Source organism: Propithecus coquereli, unplaced genomic scaffold, assembly GCF_000956105.1.
Source record: "Propithecus coquereli isolate 6110/MARCELLA unplaced genomic scaffold, Pcoq_1.0 Scaffold35, whole genome shotgun sequence".
Lineage (NCBI taxonomy): Eukaryota > Metazoa > Chordata > Mammalia > Primates > Indriidae > Propithecus > Propithecus coquereli.
This window is the reverse complement of record NW_012149174.1, coordinates 5,100,186-5,117,231: the sequence shown is the minus strand read 5'-3', so window position 1 is coordinate 5,117,231 and position 17,046 is coordinate 5,100,186. Positions and strand designations below refer to the sequence as shown.

At 40.5% G+C, this 17,046-nt stretch overlaps 1 protein-coding gene across 1 annotated transcript in view; it reads right to left on the bottom strand.

Moving 5' to 3' along the window:
• LOC105815872 (transmembrane protein FLJ37396) overlaps positions 1 to 17,046 on the bottom strand; it is a 36,269-nt gene that overhangs the window by 13,824 nt on the left and 5,399 nt on the right. Inside the window, exons 3-7 of the mRNA XM_012651127.1 lie at positions 12,866 to 13,058; positions 10,095 to 10,222; positions 4,496 to 4,696; positions 3,651 to 3,772; positions 1,880 to 2,108 (exon numbers count right to left, since the gene is read on the bottom strand). Coding sequence (XP_012506581.1) covers positions 1,880 to 2,108; positions 3,651 to 3,772; positions 4,496 to 4,696; positions 10,095 to 10,222; positions 12,866 to 13,058 — 873 coding nt within the window. The remainder of the gene's footprint in view (positions 1 to 1,879; positions 2,109 to 3,650; positions 3,773 to 4,495; positions 4,697 to 10,094; positions 10,223 to 12,865; positions 13,059 to 17,046) is intronic.

Genomic DNA, 17,046 nt, shown 5'->3' with positions numbered 1-17,046 from the left:
TATCAACGAGGGATCGGAAGCAACACCGACACTTTCCAAGGTCCCACAAGCAGTACCAACAGCACACTTAGGCTTCCTAATTCCAAGTTCAGTGGCTTTAGTGTGTACCCAGCTGCCTTTACAGAGCAGGCCCTGAGTGATCTGTGAAGTAACCACACTGTCCTTTAACATCCTTCTGCATTGGTGAGCACCTCTACTCTAACATCTTTGCTGTCCTCTAATATACCACGCTCAGGAACGACCCATTTTGGGGAACCGCAATCTGCCTTTCCCTGTTTGGCTCCCCAGGGGACATAAGCTCCCTTGTCTACCTACTTATCTACCAAAGCACCTGTCTACTCAAGAATGCTATTTCTAGGTTTTTATAGTCTTCCAGAGTGATAACAAAGAGAACTATTAAATTCCTGCATGTCTTCTGAGGGCAATATCTCCTCCATTTGCTGACCCAATACAAATAGTTAATCTGAATATTTATTACTTCTGGTCCAAATCTGAACACATTTCAAAAATTTTAATTACAACTATGTGGCATTAGTGGGAGACTAGACAGGTATCCCAGATATTCACTATAATTTATAGGAGAATTTCAAACACATTTTAAAAATATGGTACCATAGTCAATGTGAAAAAATCTTCAATTAATGGTAGTAGGATAAATGGCTGGTAATTTGGGAAAAAATTCAATTTTAACTTGTACCTCACATATCTCTCTCTCTCTCTCTCTCTCTCTCTCTCTCTCTCTCTCACACACACACACACACACACACACACACACACACACACTCTCTCTTTCTCTCTCTCTCTCTCTCCCTCCCTCTCTCCAGTAAAATATTAAAGGGATTAAATGTTTTTAAAATAAAACCAAATCCTTAAAAAATTACAATAAGACAAATATGAAACATCTGGAGGAAAATTTTTTCTGAATTTAGGAGGATAGAAGAAATCACAAAGGAAATGATCAATAGATTTGACTATATGCAAATAAATTTCTGTTAAAAAAACAGAAAGACAAATGGTGAAATATTGGCAGAAAAATGATAGAGGAAGAGGTTAAAGTTTTTATTTAAAAAAGTCTCATGTAAGTAGATAGGAATTACATTAGAATTCCAGCAGATAAATAAAGGGAAACAAAAGAAAATTTATAAAAATAGTAACAAAACATTTGGAAGAACATTTAATCTCAATAAATAGCAAGGAAATGCACATTTACTGCATAAAGCCTCCTCTGATGTATATGTAGATATTAGCACATACATTATATGCTTTTGCCTAACACCGTATAGCAGAACTGGTACTTTTATACATTATTGATGGCATTATAAGTTGGCACAACATTTTGGAAAGCAATCCGCCAATATATATACAAAGGTCTTTTTTGTTTTTTTGGTTTTTTTTGAGACAGGGTCTCACTCTGTTGCCTGGTCTTGAGTGTACTGGTGTGATCATATCTCACTGCAACCTCAAATTCCTGGGCCCAAGTGATCCTCCTGCCTCATCCTCCTCAGTAGCTGGCACTTGACTCAAGACAAAAAGAGGAAAATTTTAGGATAAATCTTAGTGAAAAGAAAATATATAATTTTTAATTTAAAATATTGTTAAAATCTAAATAATAAACCAGAAAACATTTTCCACGTACCTATATATATCACTCTTTTAATTTTAATTGTCGCTGCATCCTTATAAATTAGAAACTTTGACTCTATTCCCCCATCTCCCCTGCAAATCACATGAAAATTCTGGCAAAGCCTATGAGTGTGATCTGTCTCTGGCCAAATTGGGGGGAATGGAGCCAAACAGAAAAACAATGCTAAATAGTAACATCTGGAAGGAAACATTCTTTTTGTCAAAGACCCAACTACCCTCTTCAGAAGGAACCTACATCTTTCTGGAGCTGAGTGCTATACCAGGCCTCGGGCTCGGCTGGATTGAGCCACAGGTCCAGGGCCAGCCACAGGACACGTCGCTCTAGCATGGCGAGGTCACCGGCTGACGTGAGTCTGCAGGTGTGGCAGGCCTCTCGGAGGAGATGCTCTAGGGCTCTGGGGATGAGTGCCGCCAGGCCGAGGGAAGGGTGGAACTCCAGCAGATAAACGTTTTTCAAAGCTGGGCTTGAAGAAGAGGAACGATGAATGGTAATTTTACACGACAAAGAATTTAATCTGTTTCTGAAGATATTTGAATTTTATATTTTTATAGACCAGTAGAACAGCTCCTCTAGGTCCAGAGCAATATTTAAAATACTGGGAGCTCAGAGGGACCTCAGAGTCTGTCCAGGGAGCCCACCGGATTATACAGTGTGCTCTTTGCTTCAATGGGAACCCTTTTAAAACTGAAAGACATGGGCGTATATTCTAAATGCCCAATAAGAATAAGATTAAGACTGTATACTGCAAAAAGGTCAACATTTCAGTAATCAATATTTAGTTAAATATCTGAAAACAAAATAACTCAAAAGAAAAGTGACTAAATAAAAAACAAATAATTTCCATGGTTATTAGTTTCTATTTTTCACTTGAATCTTTTTCTATTGTTTTCCAAAATGTTAATAAACAAAGACAATTTTTAAATTTCTGTATACAACTGCTGGAATCATTCATATTGGCTGTAAGGATGTTATATTTTATAAATGTATGAGACCAGAATAGGTTATTCCTTTGGAAATAAAGGACACAGCACAAGTCAAGGGTCCTTCCATACCTACAAAGCACTGAAGAACATAACATTTCCCTTTAAATCTATGCAAATAGGATCCTTCTCAGTCCTGCATTTTAAAAAATATAGCCTAAAGTCTGGAAAAGAATCTCACCAAGCAAATAACATTCACTTCTGAGACTATTCTGGCAGGTTTTAATATCCATATAGCCCTAGCCTGTTCTGCCAAAAACCATTTCCTGAATAGTAGATTCTTGCCATAGCAAGCTACACACACAGCTGATGTCTCAAGTTTATTGCAGAGAAGAATTCAGTCCTAAGAAAGGGCTATGGAGAAAATGCAGACTTTTGTGCCTGGAAGCCTGGGGCTCTTTCTCAAGAAATGAGGATAAAATCTCAGCTATTAGCTCTCATGGCACCCTGACTGTCCCCAATACCACAGCTGTTTCCCTGTTCCCTCTCCCTCAAAGGCTGGAAGGGAATGAGGGGGCTGGTCATGCTATATGTTGAGTGGGTGACAAGGTGTATACCCTCCTGAGTGGCCTCAGGGAATTTAACTTTGCTCCTTAAAGGGGTGGGAGTCACAAGGCGAGTCTGCAGAAACCTCTTTAGTGACACTTGCCAGAATAAAGAAATTCCTTTTTAAGAAATTTTTAAGTATATCCAAGTTTCATATATGTGGGCTTGTGTGATATCACTGGTTAAATCCTATAACAGCATTTCAAGAGCAACTGTTTTTCCCCCCCAGGACTTATCAAGGGAATGATGATTTTGCACCCAGTGGCTTAAGTTTAAATTCTAGTCTCCTATTTTTTTATTATTTACAAATCAAACAGATATTCAATATTTGAATCCCTCTTTTGTGGCTTTTATACCTATTTCTCTCATCTCCCTAAATACTTGAGAGGTACTTACAGAGTAGTGTTTAGATTTAACACTATACCCTTAATTAATCTAGAAGATTAAATGTAAAATATCAAAAGACAATACCAACTTACTAGCTATTGTTGATAGAAATAAGTTGTTTGCAAATTATGTTAAGGGGAAGTCCAAATTTATTGCTATTGTCTAGATGATCATCTCGCCAAAGCCTCCGGACATACTCCCTCTGATGCTCTATCTAAAAATGTAGCATAAATGTTAAAATTAGAAAAGTTAAACTTTCCCATGGACATGAGTTATGAGTCTTGACATGAGAAGGATCTCATTCCTTTGTGTCTCTTCATCATTTGACTAATTTTCACCCAGACATTGTTTTGAAGACTCGTTTGCAATGAGACATGCTGGTCTCTCAATCTGAGCCAGTCAGCCAAGGGAAGCAAAAAGGCAACCAACTTCAGATAATTTTAAGAGGTGAAAAGGGAAAATTTCTTTCTGTTAAATAATTCACTACATGGAAAAATTCCAACCAGGTTGCAACAATCCTTTGTCTCCTGCTTGCTCCATGCCACTGGCTTTTCCCTAGAGGACATACGATGTGATTGTTTCTTTCAGTGTCCTAAAAATAGTCACAAAAATTTTTAAATAAACACAATTTTATGCATTAATGTCCTGAAGAGATGTATCATTAGTTCTTCTTTCATTAGTTCTTCTGGTAAACTCTATGATGTAATGAAAACTGAGATCATCAATTCCTTGTGGACCAATAACTGTAATTAGGGGTAGAAATCTTCTTTTAAGACCATAGCTGTACTTGGAATTCAACAATACAAATAAACATGTTGAACATGCCGCCCTAGAAAATTCCAGATCTGTAATGATCAGAAAACACTAATTTCATTTCTGGCCTGTGTTTTCCATCCTCTTCTCACATGTAGTATTTTAAAAACCCAATTGTACTTACTTGCTGGTTGAGGATGCCCCTCACTAGCTGCAGGTGAAGCCTCAGGCAGGTGCATTCATCTTGGTAGGCCTTAATAAAATAAGAGTGGCTGAGATCAAACCTTGGGCGCCGGTGCATGATGTCTGTCATTACTTGTGCTAAAGCAAACCTCTCCTCAGGGTCCAACGTGTGCTGGTAGGCTTCAAAGTAACTGTCAAGAAGCTGCAAGTAAGGTTGATAGTCAGGGAGCAACGGAGGCAGCCCCAGGGCCCAGCAACGAGAGGGGCAGATGCAGCACCACTACAGCTCAGTGCAATCAGTGGGCCCACAGACGGAATTAGGGAGGGCAAGGGAAAGAACACACGCTTTGGAGCCAGAACGAGATTTGAGTTTGCCCTTCTGCGTCCATCCCCCCTTCCCCTGGTCTCCACAAATAAAAAGGTGATTATATAATCAATAACATGATATGTAATAATTATAAGCTCCAAAGAGGCAACACATTCAAAGGCACTTCATCAAATACATTTATCTCTTTTCTTCAAGGACCCATTCTCCTTCCTCCATTTATTCCATCACCAAAGCTAGGAAGGTGGCTTCTTGTCTTCTACATCCTCAGCCCTATTTCTCACCCCTTCTCTTTCATAGTTTGCCCAGATTTCACCTACATAAAAATGATGGAAGTGGGGTTGGTAGAATGGAAGGCTGAGGGTAAAAGTGCTTCCTAAATACAAAATGATCTTTCTGGACTCCTGACTGGACTCCTCTAGGAAGGGCCTTGGAAATAAACAGAACTCTCAAAGCCACCAAGTGTGCAAAAACCCCAATGGAGCTTCAGTTTTAGTGGAGTTCACAAGTCTTTCTAAAAATTGAAGAAAGCTTCCAGACACTAACAGTTGAAGAGTGTTCTTAGTGTGGGAATTCAGAAAGAGATGCCTCTTTATTTTGCTTTACATTTGTCTGTGAGCTTAAGGAATTTCTATTCTGTGTGTGATTAGTCATGATGCTAAGCAGAAAAAGCTCTTCAGAGATCACTGGGTTTGAATCCCAAGCTGGGCCCCTCCGCCAAGATAAGTAGTGCCGATTGATCGCAGTACATAATAAACCCTTTCTCCTGTTAATCTGTCTTTGGTACGTTTAGTTTTCACAGCCCAGGCACTGAATCTAAGAAGGCAGAGGAAAAAGTTTTTCCTCCTCTGCACAAGAGAGTTGAACACTTGAGAATGAATAGCACATTAGGAATCAAATGCTGCTTTACTGAGAGGGCCCAATGCTAAGGCTCAGGGAGGAAGGAGCCTAGGGCACTTTATTTAGCACCCAGTTCTGTAGGATGACCTCTGGGAAACACTGGTCTAAGGGACCTTAGATCAACCTTAGCATGAAAATGAAAACACAAGAGGATGCTAAAAGTTCAAGCCACAGAAGATGCTCCACACGTTAGAAACTCACACATTAAGAGCCAGACAGGAGGGAAGGTGGAGATCCCCTTGTCTTTAAGTGAGCCCTGAGGAAAATGAAGCAAGCAGGGTGATCTAAATTACCTTGTTCTGTACACCTGAGCTCTACTCTTGGCTAACATTTACTTATTAAATAGCAGAAGATAAAACAGAAATGGGAGGAATGCCTAGCTGGGGTAAGAAGGGTGTCACTCAGTAGCCCCAGGTGGAGATTAGGAAAGAAACAATTACTTCCCTAATTCATTCTGGACTAACTTGAATCTTTTGGGCTGGGCCAGGGCAATCCCAGGAACTGGTTTATGGTATTTACACTTCCTTGACCTGTTTCTGTACAAAGATCCCAATTGTTTGGTTATTTGGCAGAGGAAGTTTGTAGGGAGTTGGGGGAGGATTCTAGCTGGTGATTCCGATCTGGCGATACCCGATTGCAGAGGCCCGGGCTAAATTGCCATGCTCACTATTGTTGTTGATAGGGTTGTCAGATTTAGTGAATAAAAATGTAGGACATTCGGTCCAATTTGAATTTCAGATAGGTAACAAATAGTTTTTTTAGTATGTCACAAATACTGCGATATTTTATCTGGTAACCTTAGCTGTTGAAAAGGAAAATGTGGCTCTCTTTTTAAATTGATGAGGCTTCTTCAAGCTTTGGGCTCAACCTCAAGCAGCTCTCAGATGGACAGTTGCATAATTTTATTACGAATTCTTTCCCAACAGGGGTGGGACCATGATCTTTCTGCCTCACGGGTTCTATTTATTATCTGTTTGCTAACTGGCCCGTTTCCATTTAAACTCTGGGCTGGTATTTGTCTAAGAAGTCTTTCCAGCCTGTCAAATGTCACTTGTGTGTGTCAAAGGCCAACTCTCAGGCAAAAATAATATCTGTGTTGTACACACAGATAGTAGGCATCAAATATTGGAGAGAATAGGAAAATAGACAAAATAAATAACCTTAAACCTTACTGTGTTATATTATTTTTACTTCAAACTTTTTTTTGTTTCTGGGATTTAAAACACTTTTAAAAATTGTATTTTAGGTCAAAACAGAAAGCGCAGAACAGAAAATCATTGCTAGACCTAACTTGTCACAGAAATTTGTTTTTTATTCATTTTTAAAGGAATAATACATAAAAATCTCTTTAGTGCTGCATACACCAACTCAACTTATCCTTCAAATGTGTCCTTTAGTGGCGGTAGAAAGAATTAGCAGATGGTGAAGTGTCACTTAGGAGCTGGTGCAGCTGATACCTGGCTTCTCTGAGTCCCTTAATCCACCTAGATTCACACCAGCTCTAATTTTATGAGCCTCCATACATAATACGGTTATTTTAAGGATTTAAAAGAACCCAATATGTTCAAGCAATTCTTAACTCTAGTGATACCAATATACTTAACAACCAAAAACAGCTGAGGAAACTTGGCAGTAGAATCAATACTGGGGGAAATCAATTGTACTTTAGATAGAAATCTGGCTTGTCCATTAAAAATAGGCTCCTTTGACAGAATTTCTGACTTAGAAGGCCGTATTTTACAGTTTTGGCACAGATAGCTCAGTTTCCATACGGAACTTATTCTCAGGGTAGAAAGAAGGGAGATATGTTCAACAATTGTTTTTCAGTTAAAATAGTTTTATTCACCAAAGGAGAAACTAGTGGACAGCCCTGATAGCTTAGCATGGAATGAATCGTAGGCTACAGTGTGGAGAAATCTGTTTTTCTGTCCTCTCTGCCTTTCTATTCTCTTGCCATTGACTCCTGCCTGGACCCGCCCACAGGAGGCCTAGAAGCATTGAAAGGAAAGGTAGGGAGAGAGAGAATACAGAAAAGGGAGGCTGTTTAAAATTCATGCCTGGACCAATAACCCTGCCATTTAGTGATTCTGTCTTATTTACATTTCATACAGCCTCCCCAATTACACTATGCATCTAAAGCTTTCATTTCCTCAGTTGATTAAAGTAAGGTTCTAATTGGCAGATTAAGGTTGCAGACAAACTCTGTAGAGGCCAGCTATCTTTGAAAAGAGGAATATTTTTTCAAAGTCCAAGGCTTGCACCCTTTCAGCCCAGCTAGTTGTTTTCCAAACATCAGGTAACCTACATCTCTATGAGTAACAAACCAGAGAGTAGATGAAATGAAACCATCTATTCTACTAGAAAAACAATTCAAAGAAAACATTTCCACTTCCCCATCTTCTGACCACATCATAGTGCATTGTAACCTGGTTTCTACCACCACAACTCTTCTGAAAGTGTTCTGCAAAGCAGCCAAAGACTGCCTGACCAATCTGCTTGGTTTTTAGGAGTTATTTTTCTTGTTTCACTGCACTCCATGCTTGTAACCATCCTCTCCTAATTAAAACTCTTTTTTCCATTGGTTCTCACAATACTATTTCTTCCTTGTTTTCCTCCAGTCTTTAAATTTAACTACTCCTTCCTGTTCCATGACCTGCCCCTTAAGTGTAGGTGTTACCCAGGAACTCATTTCAGGTGTCTCTAGCTTTTCCCAGTTGTTGTGATTCATTACTATGGCTCAACTTCCACATTCAGATCTCAGTTCATACCTGCTCCTGAGCTTCAAACCTATAGCTCCCCACCAAACACTCACACCTGGGTTTTAGCAAACCCCCTCAAAGGCCTTGTTGTCCTGGGGTCAATATTATTCTCCTCTAAAGACTCTTCCTCCTTCCACATTCTGTTACAGTTAATAGCCTCTTCCCTGACCCTAAGGAAATCATTTGAATTCCACCCTTACTCTCTTACTCCAACATACAGAGGCGGTCTTCAAATCCTGTCATTTTTCCACTTCTGAAAAGTGTTCTCAGGTCTGCTCCCCCTTCCATTTCTCACTGCCACATCCTTAGTCCAGGTCCCCTTCTTAACTCTTTAGGTCACTGTTGCAATAACTGCACTTTTCTCAGGGGCTCTCTAATCCAATGCATTCTCCACACTGACACCCAAGATAGCCGTTGGAAACACAGTTATGTTTCTCCACTACAAAAACACACTAATGGCTCTTCTTTACTTATTAGGTAAACTCTAAAATGATTAGCAGCCCCTTCACAGGCTGCACCCAAAACACATGCTTAGCTTGTTTCCCTTGTGCCTGTCACCCAGCCACAGCAGCCTTCTTACCATCCCCCAAACTGGCCCTTCCTATTCCACCTCCCTGACATCGTGAATGCTGTTTCCTCTGCTTAAAAGTCTTTTTTTCTCTGTCAGACAACATCTAACTCATCTCTTAGTAACAAGATTAAATATCTGTTCCTCTGGGAAGACTTCCTAGCATTTCCTCCATCCCAACAGCCCGTCCCTGCCCGCACAAATCCCTCCCTTTGTGGAGTCCCAGTGGCTCTTGAATATGCCTCAATTGTAGGCTGTTAGCCAGTAGGTTATAATTTTTGCTTAGAGATTAGATCAATATTTATGGACTATAAATTCCTTAAAGATAGAAAACATCTTCTCTTATTTATCTGTATGTCACTAATCCCTGGAACAATACCAGTCAGAGTAGATACTTAATGTTTCATGAATAAACTCCTAACAATTGGTGACTATCGGAAGGGCCGATAATCCATGCTAAGGACAAAAATGAAGAGCAGTACACCTGCAGTGTTTCATTTATTACTGGGATATGAACCATTCATGATATGGCGATGACTTAATAGCTCATTGCATTGCTTTAAACTCGCCGTCATAACTTATTGCACTCCGCACTTCTTGCCCAGCTTCTTTCACCCACCCACATGTGGCGTAACATGATCAAGTCAGTTTGTCTGTGTCTAAAGGCCATGATCAGTCAGTCAGTTTATTGTGATTAGCAAAGTAAGGCTTGTCCCTGTGCCTGCGCAGAGAGCAGGAATGGAATCCCCATCCATTCTCACTAAAAGCACACAGATAAGAAAGGCCACAGCCCTCTAACAAATCACACCTGTTAAGATAAAGTAGTGTCCTTCACATTTTATTTTTTATGATGAGAAACCACAGTAAAGAAAATAAAATTTAATACATCCTTATAATTAGCTAAGATTATTTAAAATAATTATTGGCTTTATGGAGAGCTTTTCTAAAAGTCCCACTGGGCTTAAAAAAAAACAAAAACAAATTAAAAAATGACTGGATTTTGTAAGAATGGTTTTTAATAGATGTTTTGTCTTCTAGGCAAAAATACCTGGCACTTGTTTTCCAGAAGAGCTGCTTCCCAAGTCCACATGTCATACAGCACAGCAAATCTGTCCACACCTGCGTGGGCCCATCCCCCGTCCTGCCCACTCTTTGATTCGCAGCCCTCTTTGTGACCTGGGAGAGAAGGGGGTGGGAATGATTAGAGACAAGCCTCCAAAAGAAGCTGTTTCAATTAGAAATGTGCCCCTCTCAGGGTCTATGAGCTCCATCTCAGGAACAGAAATACTGAACCAATCACTGTGATTCCTAAGAATCGGCTAAAGAACCATCTGCAAAGACTAGGCCCCAAGTTCATACTTGTTGACTTCTAAGTCAACAGGAGTTTTTGTTTTACTTTCTAATTTTAGTTTTAAAGATTAATTTTAGAAATAAAACCAAAATTCAGTTAACAAGTAATCTATGCCAAAATGTCCTCAAACCTACAATTTAAAAGCAAGCACAAATTTCATCCATAAAAACAGGTCCCTGGTGGTTTAACAACAAAGTTCAGTTCAACCTGCTATTTCCATTAATGTTAGCCAAGTCAAAAATTTTTTTTTTGAGACAGAGTCTTGCTCTGTTGCCCGGGCTAGAGTGCCATGGCGTCAGCCTAGCTCACAGCAACCTCAGATTCCTGGGCTCAAGCAATCCTTCTGCCTCAGCCTCCCAAGTAGCTGGGACTGCAGGCATGCGCCACCATGCCCAGCTAATTTTTTTATATACATATATTTTTAGTTGTCCAGATCATTTCTTTCTATTTTTTAGTAGAGACGGGGGTCTCGCTCTTGCTTAGGCTGGTCTCGAACTTCTGATCTTGAGCGATCCACCCGCCTCGGCCTCCCAGAGTGCTAGGATTACAGGCGTGAGCCACCGCGCCCGGCCCCAAGTCAAAATTTTTCAGAGAAGTTTCCAAGATATTCCTTAACTGCGTTAATTACTAACTTAAATTAATAAAACTAATTATTGTCATTATTCAGCTGAAATATTTTTTCACTGTATTAATGTTACTTTTCATGACCAACATTATTATTGCTTCAAATTTTTAAGTGGTCTATTTCAGAATGAAATATTTGAAGATAAGAGATTTTTCAGGTGCTGAAGTTTGGGTTCAATAATTATCAGACCAGGCACACCTGTAATCCTAGCACTTTGGGAGGCTGAAGCAGAAGGATTGCTTGAGACCAGGAGTTTGAGGTTGCAGTGAGCTATGATAATACCACTGCACTGTACCCAGGGCAACAGAGTGAGACCCTGTCTCAGAATAATAATAATAATCATCATCATCATCAAGTATATGATGGGTACTAAGAAAGAGAAAGACTTTGATTAGGAGCTTCTCTAGCAGCAGTTGGGAAGTTTCACAATGGATGACTATATATTTACTAGCTCAATTGAAAGATGCCCATGTGGTTAAAATGACTACTGATTAAGTGTTTCAAGCAAATTAAATTCTTAGCAGCTAGAAATAGTTGTATTATAAATTAGTATGGACAAAAATGATGCATTAGTATGTAGGATAACTAGCAAAGATAAAAATTAAGAGCTGAAATTAAACACCCTGGAATGTTGGATGCTACTGCTGCATCCCACGATTCAGATACCAATGGTTGTGGCAAAGACAGGACAAAGAGTTCAATCTTATATTAAATTAATTCTGCCTGCGATCTGAAAAGCTAATTGTCATACTTTCTTTGAGCAGCATTCTATAACAATATAAACATGAATTATCCTTATAGTCTACATATGTTACAAAATAGCACAACCCCTTACTAAATTTCCCTTTAAGTATTGCAATGGGTCTAGAAATTCTAAGCTCTTTCCAAATGTAATGTTAATGCTGTCATAGTACTTCAAAACAATATTCTTGGGCCAGACACAGTGGCTTATGCCTGTAATCCTAGCACTCTGGGAGGCTGTGGTGGGAGGATTACTTGAGCTCAGGAGTTTGAGACCAGCCTGTGCAAGAGAGAGACCCCGTCTCTACTAAAAATAGAAAAATTAGGCAGCATGATGTGCGCCCACAGGTGTGCCTACAGGTGACATGCGTCCCAGCTACTAAGGAGGTTGATGCAGGGGGATTGCTTGAGCCCAGGAGTTTGAGGTTGCAGTGAGCTGTGATGACACCACAGCACTCTACCCAGGGTGACAGAGCGAGACTCTGTCTCAAAAAACAAAAAAAGAAGAATATTCTTACCTCATCTATTTCTAAAATTGGATAAATTTGAGTGATGCCAAAAGGAAGAGAGAATACAGATTATAGGTTACTTGATGACCCTGAGTAATGATTTCTTCATTTCTTCCTCTGGGGCTTGTCTGGCATTTTCCTAGCCAGAATTTCTTGCAACCTGGTTTCCTGTTAGGAACCAAGGGATGTCTCTGCTTCTAAATGCAGTTTCCTCAAAGTCTATCACTTTTTTTAAAAAGCCATTCATTTCACTTGCTTACTTTGCCTCCCTCAGGGCCCTGCACCACAACCCTGCCCCCAGTGGGTGATACAGAGAAATGTCCCTGGGCAGCAAGCAAAGTCTAAACAACAGTAAGAATTACAACCGAGCCCTTAAAGAGTAGTCACATTCTCCATCAGAAGGGGGCTTGTGCTGGAAACAGAACTGTATCTTTTCTAAAGTGGGTGTGTGTTGGGGGTGGGGGAGGTGTGCTTATTGAATTTTCAGATACTATTGGATATGTGTTTATATGTTGGGGTAGGGAGCATTAAATAGGGCCCTTAATATTTTTTGTTTATTTTGCCAGTTGATTTTTAAAAACCTGACTTCTCACCCTTTTCTTTCTCAATGTAACAGCTGGCCACGAGCAGCAGCTCTGCCTCCAGTTCCTTCAGATCACTCAAGGCTGCCTCATACATGACATGCACCCCTCGTTGGTCCTGGGTGTGGATGCAGCCAGCTCCTGTGCTGTAGTAGTCATCCTGGTTCTCCACTTCCGAGAACTCCATGAATTGGACGCTGTGGACCTGGGGAAAGTAAGCCAAGCCCAGCAGTTACTGGAAAAGGGAGAGCTGTATTTGGCCAGCCCAAATGGACCAAGCAGCAGGCTTCTGCTCCCACACCGTGGGCCGTCGGCACAAGGCTGGAAACATTCTGACTGTATAAAAAGCTGTATACAGAAAACATATATTAACAAAGAAATGCATAAACAAAGAATGTTGGCAGGGAGAGAGAGCTCCTGAGGTGGATAACTAGCTGATTAGTTTGTTTTTCTGATCAATTCAGTAGTAACTAGAAAAGGGCAGGCAATAGAGCCTAGTGTTGAAAGTGGCCTCTGGAATTGGAACGCCCCCATTCTCACCCTGCTCTGCTGGGGTCTCACTGTGGGCAAGTCATTCAGCTACTCTTAGCCTCTGTTTCCTCATCTGTAACATGGGAACAGAGGAGACATCGTAGACTACAATGGTTGTAGGGCGTATGTGACACTGTGTATGTGAGGCACTTGACATCCATAAATTAGCTGTTAAAAGCATTTTCGCTTTAATTCTGTAAGTACTTCTAAAATGCAGTAGCACAATCTCATGTCTTAGTGATGTGCTGGGTTGAATAGTGTCCCCCAAAATTCATGTCTACCTGTAACCTGTGAATGAGACCTTATTTGGAAATAGGAACTTCGCAGATGTAATCAAATTAAGATGAGGTCATACTACATTAGGGTGGCCCTAATTCAGTGACTGGGTATCCTTACAGAAAGAAGGACATTTGGAGACAGACACACAGGAGAGAAGGTCATGTGAAGGCAGAGGTAGAGATTAGAGCACATGCCAAGGAATGCTAAGGATTGCCAGAAACTACCAGAAGCTAGAAGAGGCAAGGAAGGGTCTCCTCTAGATCCTTCAGAGAAAGCACGCTCCTGCCGACACCTTGATTTTGGACTTGTAGCCTCCAGAACTGTGAGAGAATAAATTTCCATTGCTGTGAACCACCCAGTTTATGGTACTTTGTTGAGACGAATCAATACAAGTAGGAGTATTTCAATCATAATGTTATTTTTCTCAGATAACTAAGGATCTGCTGCTTCCTGAAAATCGTTATTCTAATACTAATCATAATTTCAAACTTCCCTACTCTTCTCAAACCTCTGAACTCACTCCCTGCTGGGCCCAGTCTCCCCTCACTCTCAGCAGAAGCTTCTTCACTTCACCACTCCCCCACACCGCCACGACGCTCACGCCTCTCCTCCCTCCTCCCCTTCTCCAAGGCCATTGCCTCCCCATGCTTTGAATCCCATTCCCTCTCACCTCGGGAGCATCCCTTCTCCCTTGGATATCCAACTCATCACAGCTGGAGCCTTCCCAAATGACCTGAAACGTGTACATCTCTCCCATTTTAAAACTTCCTCACATCCTTCCCCAGGTTCCACTCTATGTCTGTCCTCCCCCTCACGGGCCAGTCTCCCAAGATGTTATTTATACCCTCTGTCTCCATTTCTTCACCTCCTACTCTTCAACCCATTCCCATCTGGCCCCGTCCCCATCAAGCCACGAAACCCCTTTTCTAAGACCAACTATGGCCATTGCTCTACATCCAACAAACTTTCTTTAGCTATTTTAGTAATCTCTCAGGAGCATCTGACACAGTTCTGTGCTCCTGGCTTCTCGACTCACTCTCTTCCCTGGGCATCTGGAACTGCACATTCTCTTTGATCCTGCCAACTTTCCAGCCATTCCTTCTCTGATGCCTTGAGGTGTATTTTTCTCGATTGGGTCATTAAATGATGGCCACACTCAAGTCCCAATCCCAGGTCCTCATCTTTTCCTCCTGTATTCCTTCCCTAGAAGGTGGCATATACTTTCACAGTGGAGATTGCCAAGTTTAGACTATTTACTCCCCAATTTATATCTCCAATCCAGATGTCCTAGAGCTCCAGACCTATGCATCCAAGTACCTAATTGACCTCTGCCCCTGGGCATCTCAAAGGCCCCTCAAATTTAACATGATCAAATTATGCAGTCTTCCCCACCCAAACGTAGGCTGTCTCCAGCCCATTTTACTAAATAGCACCACCGTGCATCCACTTCCTCTGGAATGAATCATTCCTGACATCTCTTCTGGCTTACCCTACATGTCCAATCTATCACCAAGTCCTGTTGGTTTTACTTCCTATCTCTCGAATCAATCCACTGCTTTCCATCTCTACCACCCACTAGCCTAGTCCAAGCATTATTATCTTTCATGAGGACTGATCTAGGAGCTTTTAAACTGGTCTTGCCTCCTAATTGTACTAGCCACATCCCCTCCAGCCTGGGCTTTCCCTCTTCTCACTCACTGCAGGCAGAGGATCTTTTAGAAATACAGTTCTGATTATTTCATCCCCTCCCCCTGTAATATCCTTAAAAGGCTTCCCATTGCTCACAGAATAAAGTAAAACCTGCCTATCTCTCTAGTCCAGTGCTTCTCAGTTGAGGGTGGCTTTGCCCCCCAGAGAATATTTAGCCATGTCTGGAGATACTTTTGGTTATTACAACTTAGGGGGAGGATGCTGCTGGCATCTAGTGGGTAGAAGACAGGGATGGATGCTGCTTAATATCCTATAATGGACAGAACAGCCTCACATAACAAAAAATTATCAGGCCCAAAATGTCAATAGAGCCAGGGTTGAGAAACCCTGGGCTAGTTCCATTTTTCATCACTTTCCATGTGACTTGCTATGTTCCAGCCACTCCCGTCTTCTTTGGTGTCCTGTGGGTGCCATGCTCCTTCTGGCCACACGTCCTTAGCCTAGGCTGTCCCCATTCTGTGGAAAAGTTTCCCTCTCCTCTTTACCTAGTTAAAGCCTTTTCATCTTCCAACATCAGTTCAATCATCACTTCCATAGAAACCCCTCCACTCCGGCCTGCCTATAACATGAAATATCTATCTTTCTTTTGAGAAACTTAATTATGCCACTGTTTGACATTTATTTGTGTGATTTTGAGCAATATTTGTCTCACTGGATTAGAAAGTACTCTAAGGGTAAAGAGCATGTCATTTTTGTTCATGATTGTAGTCCCATTGCTTTGCACAGGGCCTAACTCATAGTATAATAGGTCCTTAGAAAATATGTTAAATAAAAGGAATGGATGAATATATGGATGGTTTTTGATACTTTTGCACATAGGTTTCTTTGAGTCTATAACTTATGATCTCTACCTGTAGTTTTAACATATACCAATAAAAAATGCTGTGTTTTGCTCTCATAGATTCTGATCTCATGTCACTAAAGCCTAACAGTCCAGACATTCCATATGGTGAAGATAATGCCCAGGGTGGTTCTTGAGGGCAAAAAAATCCCCCTTATTCTTTTTATATATAAAGCACATACATGCAAACTGTACATAAATAAATATATGGCATATCTCTGGTGTTAACATTTCTTTACGGGGAGTATTAAGGAAAAACAAAGTCTAAAAAGGGTATTTGTAGAAGCCATATGAAAAAAAGGTTAAGAAACATTGGCTTTGTTTTTTACATTTTATATATTTTAAATGTGTATATGTTTTATTATGATAAAATACATATAACATAAAATTTACCATATTTACATGTACAATTCAGTGACATTAAGTACATTCATAGTGTTGTGCAACCACCATCACCATACATCTCCAGAATTCTTTTCATCTTGCAAAACTGAAAATCTGTACCCACTAAACAATAACTCCCCATTTTTCCCTCCCCGCAGCCCCTGGAAACCACCATTATATTTTTATCTCTATGACTTTGACTACTCTAGGTACGCATATAAATGGAGTCATTTAGCATTTGTCCTTTCGTGACTGGCTTATTTCATTTTGTACAATGTTCTCAAGGTTCATTCATGTCATAGCATGTGTTTTGGGAATTTCCTTTCTGTTTAAGGCTGAATTATATTCCATAGTATCTGCACACCATATTTTGTTTCATCTGTTGATGGACACTTGGATTGCGTCCACCTTTTGACTATTGTGAAAATGCTATGAATATAGGCATATA